Source organism: Rhododendron vialii, chromosome 10a (genome assembly GCF_030253575.1).
Source record: "Rhododendron vialii isolate Sample 1 chromosome 10a, ASM3025357v1".
Lineage (NCBI taxonomy): Eukaryota > Viridiplantae > Streptophyta > Magnoliopsida > Ericales > Ericaceae > Rhododendron > Rhododendron vialii.
In genome coordinates, this window is record NC_080566.1 from 34,489,318 (window position 1) to 34,501,692 (window position 12,375).

The window sequence follows — 12,375 nt, forward strand, 5'->3', positions numbered from 1 at the left end:
TGAAATGAGTACTTCAAATTATTGGAGTCCAGTCGATCATTTTTACATTAATGAAACACGTGTATAATTAACATGATTCTTTAAAATAGCGGGATCAATTTCATTTACATATATACTCATAATGGATCCATAGCTAATCAGAAGGGCAGGCTAACACGAACCAGTGGTGCTTGTTGTGTTGTCTCCTTAGGGACGGCGACAACGTGCGTGTTGGACCGAACTGGACCGTCCATACTCGGCAATAGACGGCTCAGATTGCCTCTTAGCGGCCAGATCGGCCCAACACGCATGCTGCCCCTAAGGGACAGCACGCACCTCGGGTTCGGAAAATGTGTATTTATCTTGCATTAAGTGAAGTATTTTTTTTGTTGTCTGTTTTGAATTATTGTAATTTTACGTCAATTTATTTAGATTAAATATTCCTTCTGTAGGGAGAAATTTTAAAAATACATGCTGTGTTTGGATGAGTTTTTGAGAAATTTTTGAGGGTTATGAGTGAAAAGATAAATAAGAGTATTGATTGAAAGTAAATGTAATTAATGATTAGAGAGAGATAAAGAAAGAAATGAGAATAATGATTGAAAATAGGGGTGAGTAATGATTGGAAGTAGGGATAATTAGTATTTTTTGAGTTGAGAAATTTCTTTTCGAAACACAATCCAAACAAAGCATATTCCGACTAAAAGCAAAAATTTTGTTGCAGAAGACGAAAAAAGTTCAGAAATGATAATCATTTTGTTTGTCTTACCTAAACTTTTTTCAGCTTTTTTTTCTGAACAACAAAGAAAGAATTTTATTAATCACATGTAACCTGTACAATGGTTAAAAACTTAAAATGAGCAAAAGAAAGGAAAACAGCACTACAGCGGAAGAGACACATCCTAACGAGGTTGGCACGCAGGCAACTTTTTTCAACTTTGATCCATCCTTTTATACTGTTTCAATTATTTTGACCAACTATATTTTTCTGATTCTTGTCATCAAGATGAGTAATTAATTTCAACAGTTTTTGGTAAAATTAAAAAGAATTTATTAATCTAACTAGTAGTAGTTTTTAAAGTAATTAATCTTACCCTTATTCAGATGAGTCACCTACACAAACGTATGACGTATCCTCTGAACAATTTGGTAAACCTCTTGTATTTTGAAATTGAAAAGCCCGTCTAGCTCAGTTGGTAGAGCGCAAGGCTCTTAACCTTATGGCCGTGGGTTCGAGCCCCACGGTGGGCGCTTAATATTCATCATTTATTTTTTCCTTTTGGGATCCGTTTGAATAGAGTGAAATTGATAGAGTTATACAGTAAAGAGAAAAATAATGACACTTTTTTTGGTGTTTAATTAGCATGAAAATACAAGAAATTAAATTTTCTTTTATGACCCATAAAAGCATGAGTACTAACACAGCTTCAACTTTTCTTACTAAAAACACAAGAAAATTTTTATTTTCTTGTGAAAATGGTCATATTTTACGAGACTTTCCATTATGTCAGGAACGTTTCCTTTTCTGTCATTATCCCTTACGTATTTTAAGGGTAAATTAGCAAATGCATATTTTTTCTTGCAAAGTTCTTACAAAAAAATTTGGTTTTAACCAAACACGTGTAAGAAAATAAAATTTCTTTTTACTTTCTTTTCTTTTACTTTACTTTCTCTCATTTGCACATTCCAGCACAATTTTCTTTATAATCAAACGGACCCGAAACTCTTGTTTTAGAAAACAAAAGGAAACTGGAAAAGACAATTATAATGAGTAAAATTCCACAGATTGGACGGTTATTTAGACACGTCGAGAGTGGCGCATGAACCAAGACAAAATTTTGATTCAGTTTTTGCAGAGAGAATTGAGGGATCAAAAAACAGGCACTAGAGGCTAACATTGTGATGAGAGAGACAGAGGGAGAGAGAGAGAGAGAGAGAGAGAGAGAGAGGGGTGTGGCTGCTTCTAAAACCCATAGAAGATCGGTCACCCTTTCTGGCTGCTTCCTCTGACGACCGTGCTCGAACATGACCCCCCTAACACCTGATAATTCAGGTGTTCAGTCCATCTTATTTTTATTTTAATTAATTTCGGGAGATTCTGCCGTTGTGCATGAACTGGCGCTAAAATAGTTGATACTAATCTTGGGAGAATCCACCACTGTGTATGAACTGGCGCCAAAAAAGTTAATAGCATCTGAGAGGTTTCGAATATGAGATCTTAAGAGCGATTCAGCGAACAAACTCCTAAATTCCGAGTCTCGACCATTAGACAAACCCGTTTGGGGTTTTCCTTCGGAAAATGTTCTTGGATATGTTCATGTTTTATTTGTGGTAATTTTACGTTAATCTTTGTCTTGATTTGCGTTTGAATTATATCTATGTCCACCTCCTAGCGCCTCACACCATGGACAACATTCTCTCTCCCCTCCTCCCTCTCTCTCTCTCTCATCGTTAAACTTGTCACTGTAACCAAAAAGATAACATGACACCATTAGCTATAAAAGGTGATTGAGAGACAATATTGACGAGGACATCCAATCTGGTTTCACATACTACCAAAAATTTGGCCAAAACTAGGAATTATCAATCAATCAATCTATATATACTATAAGTGAATGTGTTTTGCCTTCAAAAGCCTCCAAACTATCAATTTTAATTTTCTAAAATTTTGACTTTTTCGTTTATAAAAAAATAAAGAGAGAGAGAAACGTAGGAAAGTGAGAGAAAGAGAGAGAGACTTGGGGGTTGAATATGGAGGAAAAATTATTCTACCACCAGACATATGCAGGCGCACCGTTACGTGGTACTAGAAATTCTTTTTCCACCACACATGCCTTTCAGTGGTAGCGTGTATCGAACACAGGACCGAAAAAATATTAAACTATATTGTTTATCACTAGCTTTATGTCCGCTCCATCCACAGGGCTGAAAAGAATCATATTTGATTTTTTTATTTTGTGCATTGAACAAGCACAAACGCTAGTATAACCATAGACGAGAGAGATAATTAATTGGCCATTCCTTCCTTCACACTCTGTTATTATAGGAGGAGAATATTTTTGGAATAGGCTTTCGTTCAAAAAAAAAAAATATATATATATTTGAGAGAGCATTGATGTCTTGCATCGATATACTCAAAATTAATGTAACCAATATTAAACTTATTATCTTTAGAATTATGAAAGTCTAATTTGATAGCATTTTTCTGGCTTATAAAATATTTTACTGATTTGTAGACTATTTCATATTTATAGATAGTTTTCGTGCAAAACAAGGTGGCGTCGTTTGATCACTTGCCGATCATAATTTTGAAACTATTACAGACATATCACAACCTTTTTTTTTTCACAGAATCCTACTCGGTACAACTTCAATGGCTCCATGGTCTCCACCTTTCCTAGGGTGAAAACATTTCCCACCAGAGAATTTCTGATAATTTGTTTTTCACGGAAGATGCTACAATACATCCCCGGTAATTGTCGTCCACTAAAAATAGTCAAAAAGTGCATTGATTTGTTGCACAGAATATGCATATAACCGTAAAATTGCATTCAAATCAATAATGTGATGTTAAAATAATAGATTTTTCTTGTAGGAATATATTTAGGGAATATTTATTATCTATTACCTATTTTTGGGGCGGTGATTAGGAATATATTTAGGGAATATATTTAGAGAATGTTTCATACTCTAATGTTTGGCCATAAATATCTATATCCTCTTTTTGGAACTCTCTTGTGGGGTGAGGTATTATGTTACATGAATGGTCTTTCTCAAACAAGAAATTACTTCATGTGATCACACTAAATACATAGAGCAACTTATTCGATTGCAAAAAAATGGAATATATATATGATCTCCGCATAATTATTTTCCGGAGTTCGATTGTTGAAGTCTGGTAGCTAGTAAGAAAGTAATTTCTTGTGAATTTCACAGTCCCAATGTAGATGGCCTAGGTACCTTGACCAGGGAGAAGATCAGTTCAGGTGCGTATAAGCTGGCTTGAACAATCGTGACATTCGAAGAAATGAGAGCATAACTGCCAAGTATAGGCAGGCAAAACAGGTGCATGATATGTAGTTGAGGAGGCACAGCACAATACGGTTTTTTCCTAGATGACTCATGAAATTCTCGCAGGGGTGTAATTTGACAGTTGACGAAAACACAAGGGGGCGTTGGAGTAACGGAAAAAAGTAAGTTTGTCTTCCAGTGAGTCTTTCACGTTAATCACGCGGCTTCTCATGCCCTCTTGTTCCTCAGCCACCAATCTCCATCTCCATCTCTCTCTCTCTCTCTCTCTCTCTGTTCCTCAGCCACCCATCTCTCTCTCTCTCTCTCCGTTGGAAGAAATGTAAAACTTATTGCCTTTGTTTGGTTCCCATATCTGAAATTGCCTTAATTTGTTCGGTTCCCATATTTGAAAAATATTTTTCATGTAATAAGTTGAGTGAGATAAAAAGAAAAAATTATTAAAAAACGTGCAGAAAAAAAAAAGAGTTTTTCAAAGATGGAAATCAAACAAAGTCAGGATCTATCTCTCCATTGGAGGGAATGTAAAACTCTTTTTTCTTTTTCCTTTTTGGCCCTCTTGAGTCTATGCTTGGTTCAAAAGTTGATAAAACATTGGCTTATCCAAAACTTTTTGTATGTTTCATTAGGGTTGAAATTTTGTTTCTTTTCTTATTGTCTTGAGAGGGGGAAGAAAAGTATAAAAATATAGCTAGCTTGTGTGTAATCAAACGGGAAGAAAAGTATAAAAATATAGTCAACTTTTGCGTACTCTTTGATAACCCTTTAATTAGCGGTCCTGGTTAAGGTAGAAGGTAACACTAAAGAGCGAGCTATATCAAAAGAGTAGTTTGAGGACCGCACCCACTTTACACACCCAAATATACACCCACACGGGCCACACTAGACACTTGGACTCCACACACACTAGAGTATCTAGTGTGTGTGGAGCCCACACACTTGTATGTCACTTGGACTCCACACACTTGTATGTATGAGCGTGTATTTGTGCGTGTAAAATGGGCGTGGTTGTAGAATTATTGATATCAAAATTAACTTTGGAGGCTGTACTTTGAAAAGACTTACACCTTGTTTGGTTTGCATTTTTGAAAGTTATTTTTGATGTAATGAATGATAATGAGTGGAAAGAGATAAAGAGAAAAATGTATTGAAAAACGTTTAGAGAGAAAAATGAAATGAGATGAGTTGTGAACCAAACAAAGTGTTAAAGTTTCTTGGACAATTTAGAACACAATGCTCTTGACAGAGCTCAAGACAACAAATTCATAGAGCTAACCTCAATTGATTGGAATTTATGGCTCGATTTGAATCGGTTCCGTGGTAAAAAGATATATTGAAATTGTAAAACAACTTTTACAAGGAGTTAAAAAATTTCATGCATTTGGGATCCATAGATCCATTGCTCCACAGAAGCTAATTAACCTAGCTAGAAGCTAATTAACCTAAAAGAGATACTTTGAGTTTTTTTTTCTCTTCCACAATTATGCAAAATCTAAGATGGTAATATAACCATCGATCGTATAACCATATAGATTACAGTAGAACTTAGCAACAAAGCAAATGATAGGTTTAGAATATTGTCATATCATTATTTTCAATAAAACAAATTAATGCTAGTAATTAACATCGACCAGTCCTAAGAGCGGAAGAAAATAGGTAAAATGTGTAGCAATATCCAAGACAAATGTATTGATATTTGTGATGAGGTATTAATATCGGTGAGATATGTACTAATATCTGAACTTGTTTAGCATTATTTGTTCAATATTATCCAACGCCTACTAGGCAGAGGCTAACTCTCTTGGTGTTAGATTTTTCATCATACAATTATTCTACTATAATTTCAAAGAACATTTTTTCTTGTTTTGATAAGAAAAAACTATTCTTTCTATTTCGTTCTTGCTATATTACAAAATCGGCGTGTTGTACATGAAACAAAACTGGTATTGTAAGAAAAACCTACTCATTAGCCAAACTATTTTACATCACCCATAATTAATCAAAAGAATTAATCAAAGGATTTGAAGTGTTGGATATGCCATCTATATTTTCCGTGTAATATTTTTTTTCCTTGTATAAAGCTAATATCAGATTTCAAAAATGTTAACCAAATGTCATTCAGGTCAAGGCGCAAAGTTGACTCGGCATCCAATTAATTAGTGTGTATCATCTCACGAGAATAAAGTATGGTGTATATCAACAAGAAGAATTGGATGAGTTTTTCGACATTCTCCAGTAGTTTGACATATGCCAAATAACTTTTTACTACTATTTAATTCATTTTAGGAAATGGATGAATAAACAGAAAAGCTATGAGTACCGACCATGGGGGAGGGAAATCGTACCGACGGTCGCCGGCGGGCCGTCTCCGGCCACCAGACCGCCGATCCGAGCCGTCCAAAAATTCTATAAAAAAAAACCGATGGGGCGTAGGTGGGAATCAACGGCATCCGAGGTGTGGATCAAGCACCCTTTTTTCGTGTATATATGTATATACGTGTATATACACGAAAAAGGGGTGCTCGGATCAAGTACCCTACACACCTCGGATGACGTTGATTCTAGCGTGAGACCCATCGGTTTTTTTTTTTAGAATTTTTGGACGGCTCGGATCGGCCGTCCGGTGGCCGAAGACGGCCCGCCGGCAGCCGTCGGTACTATTTCCCTCCCCATGGTCGGTACATATAGCAACTCTCGATGAATAAATCAACTCGGGTAGAAAAGCAGTTCAAACAAAAAACTACAAGTATATACTCCCTCCGTTCCAAAATCTTCCAACTTTTTCGATATTTGTGTCGTTCGTTAAACTCTTATATCTTCCAATATGAATCTCTAAAAATATGCAGTATGAATTTGTTTGATAGTTGTCGATTAGATTTATAATACTCTAAAATATGCAGAATAGATTTTGTTTGATAGTTGTCGATCAGATATATAATACAAAGTGTTCAAAATTATAAAAAAATATCATAAATTATGAGATGTAAGAGTTTAAAGAATGACGCAAATATCAAAAAAGACCAAAAATTTTGGGACGGAATGAGAGCCCGTTTCAGAATACCTTCTTAAAAAATAAGTATTTATTTCATATTTTCAAACTCAAAAATAATATAAATGAAAAATAATTTTTCAATTTTTTTTGCACCATATTAAAGATTTTAATGAGATCTTTCAAACAAGATCTATAATGTATATTTTTAAATTTCAATAAATTTATTATTTTTGAGCTTGAAATTATTTTTTTAAAAAATAAATATAATTGTGTGTGGTTGGTTGCAGGATTGTTAGAAAGAAAAAAACAGAAAAAGGGGTAGAGAAAAGCATCTCGTACTAGGAGTAGCTTTTCTTGGTCGCAAACAAAAGCACAAAGAGAATCGCAGTGGCAGCGGAGTACAACCGAGGGGCTCACTACCCGATAACCTAAGAAAGTTTAACCCGAAACATGTTTGTGACACTATACGAACCCTATGCTCTAGATGCCAGTACCATCTCTCTCTCTCTCTCATCCAATTGTTTGACAGGTAAATTACAGCTTACTCCAATCCCCACTTTGAAAATCAAATTCACTGTCAAAGACATTTTCTACCTTTCTGCTGCCTAGTCACTACCTGCACCATTGTAACAACTCACCAAACGGAATCAGGAATCCTGGAGAGGCCGCTTCTCTGTAGTGCACCCTGCATAGCATATTCGAACTGTTTATCTTAGCAATCATATCTTAATCATTGATTGTCAAGATAGATGCCCTACAAGTTTTCCAGATCCACACCAAATACCATGCATATTTGGAGCTGGGTTGGAGTTGAGCTACGAGTTTCAAATTTGTTTACAAATTATGGACTTCTTTGGGCACATGATGGAAGTTTTTATGTCGTATTTATGTTCTACGTTGGGTGGCTCCTTGTGGTATCTTCGCAGCCTTTTTGTGTCTGGAGGAATAGTACTGGGGATAGATGCACATAGGGCTGCAAACGATCCGAACCGCTCGCGAGCGGCTCGGAGCTCGGCTCGATAACGGCTCGACTCGGCTCGGTTCGAGACAAAAACGAACGAGCTCGAGCTCGAGTTCTGGGCTTGTTTCATAAACGAGCCGAGCTCGAGCTAGTCGAAACTCGGCTCGAATTGGCTCGCGAGCTCGATTATATTATATATATTTATATATATATATATATATATATATATATATTTACATATTTATATTTATTTATATATATATATATTTATATATATTTGTTTCATAAACGAGCCGAACGAGCCGAGCTCGAGCCAACTAAATTTTTGGCGAGCCGAGCTCGAACACTCTAAAACTCAGCTCGGTTCGACTCGTTTGCAGCCCTAGATGCACATGGGTAAGTTTAATGATTATATAACCAAAAAAAAAACAAACCAATGTATAGTTGCACAAAATGAACCTGGAAATAGATGTGTTTAGAATTAGTTGAATTTAGAAAAAGATTATGAAGATATCTATGTTCACAATTGATGTCCATACCGATTTTCTCTTCCCAAAAAGGTGCATTCGGATCAAAAAGGGAAATGAGAAAAAGTTTAAGGGGATTCAGTGTAATTTACTCCTACTACCACAATGTTTGACAGTCTACCATTCAAGCCACCACTTTTCCAGACACCACACCGAATCACATCACTGACTACACTGCATGCAATGAATAATGACGAAACGCCCAAGGCAATGAGAGAGAGAGAGAGAGAGAGGGGGACAGGCTAGGTTTAACTCTGCAAGGCTATGACATAGGTAAACCAGCTTCTGCTATGTTTTCCAGACAATGTTCAGTGACTGAGAAGGGAGAGATTCAGATACCCTGATATACAGAGAGAGAGAGAGAGAGAGAGAGAGAGAGAGAGAGAGTTATGATTCTTCTGACTGAAAAAAACAAAATTATCCATCCCAGATCCCGAAGAGATTAAGCGTAGGAAAGAATATTACTCCGTACTAGGATGGAAAAAACCCGATAAATTTGAGGCAAAGGATATCGTAATTTAACTCGAACATTCGATTATCAAGCATTAATTTGAAGTGGTATTTTGGGCAAAAGTTATTGTAATCCAGACGTAAGACAAGTAAATAAATAAAATAAGTAAATACTCCGATCTGCTCCGTTCCAATTTAAACCTTTTTTTACTGTTTGTTTTTTGCATTTTCAAATCTGAAAAATTATATGGGACATTTAAATTGGAACAAATGGAGTAACAACTCAAGAGCAAGCACTATGCACCGAATGATACAGTATTCAAATATCATTAGACACTAAAAAGAAATGGTTGCTGATTTTGTCACTCTTTTTTTTTGTTAACGTCACTCCTCTGTAAGTACAAGTGTATTTTTGATGCAAAAATACACTTGCAGAAAAATAACTTTCACAAAAAAAGAAATAACAAAATCATTTTCCAAAACAATAACCTGAACATATGAGCATTACTTACGAGTTCTAAGTAATAAACGATTCAATATTTCTAACGTGATTAATATTCTTAGCATTACAATTTTGGCGAAATAAAGTTAAAGGAATGGAGAAACAATTCAACATCATCAATAACTAAAAGGCTGTTGATCAGCATCTTTCTGATTATGTAAAACCCAACATAAGCAAAACAAAAAGGGGAAAAAAAAAAAAAAAAAAACAAAACCCAACTCCCTCCCCTTTTTCCCAACCTTTTTTCCATATCGAGCTACGCCCCGAGAGAGAACTCAAAATCCTCTGTACCCATATTTACCTGTACCAGCATTCTAGTGTATTTTCAACTATTGGAATCGTATAAAAATCTTCTCATTTCTGATCAAGATATTTACTAAATGAAATAGTAAAAAAAAATGCACTAGACCACTGGTATAGGTAAACTTTGGTAGAAAGAATATGAGAGGTGAAAACAATACAAGAGATTGATAGTTATCCGATGGATCTTGGGTACGTAGTTTTTTCTTATGACCGGTTATCGAGGCCAATTTGAGTGCGTAATTACTATGAGGAAAAGAGAAAAAGGGTTAGCCTTACTCTTTCTTGATCATATGAGATATCCTATATTTACTTCCATTCCTTCTTTTTCCACCCTACTCCTTGGCTCTTCTTCCACTTGATCTTTCTCTCAGCTATGGCAATCCACTGTACTGATTCAACTCATTCCAATTCTGCAATCCACTCCAGTTGTTTGTGCTCTCATTCCCATTATTGCTTGTATTTGGAGGATTCACAAGAGGTGCATATGATCCACTGTCAAAGTACCACTCTGTTGCTAAATTACTAATTGCACCCTCTTTTCTCGAACCATTACCAGTACTACCCCCTACCTGATCACAAGCATCAGGTTTTGATATCTCCAGATTCTGAAACATAATGGGTTGTGGCTTCTGAAGTGAAATCCCACTGTTTTCTTTCTGACTGTTTTCGCCTCCGAAAAGCATTGCCAGTCTCTGCTGCTGTAATTTCCAGTGCAAATCTTGGTTGATCGAACTCAACGACTCGATCGACGACGCGATAGTACTGCTTTGACCGCCGATTTCTTGGCCAAATCCACCACCCTCTACTTGTTTTAGTAAAGGGAAATTGAGACCCATGAGGGTAGAACTGGAATTTCCCAGAGTGTCGGTAGCAAAACAAGGAGTGGAAGAAGCGAGAGGGAATTGGTTGTAGGAATACCCACTGCTGGGGAAAGAGAGACCACCACCACCACCAAGTTGAAAATCCATGGCAGGAGAGAGACCATGGAAGAACTTCAAACCGCCGCCGGAGTCCTTCGAGTCGCCGGAAAAATTTGAAGATGAGGGTTTCGACTTCTTGCTTTTCCGGCAGCCGCCTCCGATCGGTACGTTGCGGAGTGCTCCTCCTTTAGTCCAGTACCTATCCGACAATAATTCAAAATCAACACTTTTGAAGTTGAGGAAAGAAAGAAAAAGAAAAGAATATTCCTACATTTAATATTTTTTTTTATTACCTTCTCCTCTTTTTCATCAAGCAAGGGAAAACAGAAAAATAGATGTTCTCTGCCTTTGTCTTTCTTTCCCCACCTTCCAAACAAAGCCTTAATTATTACAAAATTTTCAACATATTGTTCTTGTTCTTCTTTTCTTTTACCTTTTTTTTTTTTCTTGATATCTAGTAGTTCAAAGTTGGGAAATAGAACCCTCAATCTTTTTAAGGATTTTAATTGTTTGAAGTTTCGAAAAATTAATCCAAGAGTTCCCAAGAGTAGATTTGATCACCCCAAAAATATTGTTATCATCCAATCTTTGTATGTAGTATGCTACATCTACGTATACAACTATACATAGCCATATATATATTTTGTATATTGTTTGTTATCTCGATTCTCAATATTCGTCTAGTAGACCTATACGGATTAATCCTAACTCGGGATTCATAAGTATGTTCCGATAAAAAATATATATCTATTAAGCTGGCTTTCTCAGGTCGAAGTTTTGACTCCGCTACTAATCCTGAGAACCAATCTCTCCCCGATGACTCAATTAAAGTTGAAACAAAACTTCCATATAAACTGACCCAACCCAGTAATTGACAGCACGCTGGTAGACATCTATACATACAGATATGTATGTGAATTATTACCTTCTACAAGTCTTGCAGAAATGCCTTGGCTGTGTTAAGCTGTAGTTGTTGTAGTAGCAGAATTTCGTGTTGGGGGAATCACATCTTGGACACTTCAGGGCTTGCTCCGGCGGCCTCAGCGGCGTCGTTTTCTTGCTCCCGGAGCCTTGGCTACCTGGTTTCGCCGGAATATTGTCCTCAGACATCACGACAGCAAGTCTGCTGGTCTCGTTAATTAGTTGCACTTGCACCTCACAAAGAAACCCTAGATATATATTGGAGAGAGAGAGAGAGAGCTTGTTTAGTTTCCTTAGGAAAGAGGCAAAGATACTAGTGGATTTCAATGGGTATCATGCATGGGGTGGAGGAGAGAGAGGGAGGGGAGGGGATGTTGATGGGTGCCTGTGATCTTCATCAATTAAGGAGGGGAAGAAAGGGGATGTGGAGGAAATATAGGCTTATGTTTGAAGGGTAGATCTGGTAGAATAAATAAAGTTGGATGAGAGAGGATAGGTCTTACAGTTCAGATAGAAAAAGGCCTAGGTGGTATATATAGAGGGGTCTTACCCACTACCTGTTAGAGCATATACAGTATCACTAGCATTGGTAAAATACTTTTTTAGTTATTTTGGAGAGGAGAAATTCAAAAAATAGCCGTGCACTAGATTAGGGAAAATGGTAGGTAAAATACATTTATGAATAGGGCTTAGCCACTTACCTAAGCACTATTCACACTCCTTTCTATTTTTATTGTTTCTTTCTCTCTTTCCTCCCTCCTTGGGGGAAAAAAATAATAGGAAAAGAGTGA

The 12,375-nt window shown here is 36.5% G+C and overlaps 1 protein-coding gene and 1 non-coding gene across 2 annotated transcripts; one reads left to right on the forward strand and one right to left on the reverse strand.

Annotated features, from left to right (window-relative positions):
• The first annotated feature begins 1,157 nt into the window (after positions 1–1,157).
• On the forward strand, positions 1,158–1,230 carry TRNAK-CUU (transfer RNA lysine (anticodon CUU)). Its single transcript has one exon. It is a non-coding gene; the product is annotated as a tRNA-Lys (tRNA).
• Positions 1,231–9,455: 8,225 nt separating this feature from the next.
• LOC131303804 (dof zinc finger protein DOF5.7-like) lies at positions 9,456–12,090 on the reverse strand. The gene is made up of 2 exons (XM_058330837.1): positions 11,589–12,090; positions 9,456–10,862 (listed from the first exon to the last, which is right to left on the reverse strand). Exons 1-2 carry the CDS (start codon positions 11,771–11,773, stop codon positions 10,115–10,117), a joined length of 933 nt encoding a protein of 310 aa, XP_058186820.1. The 5' UTR covers positions 11,774–12,090; the 3' UTR covers positions 9,456–10,114.
• Positions 12,091–12,375: the final 285 nt, after the last annotated feature.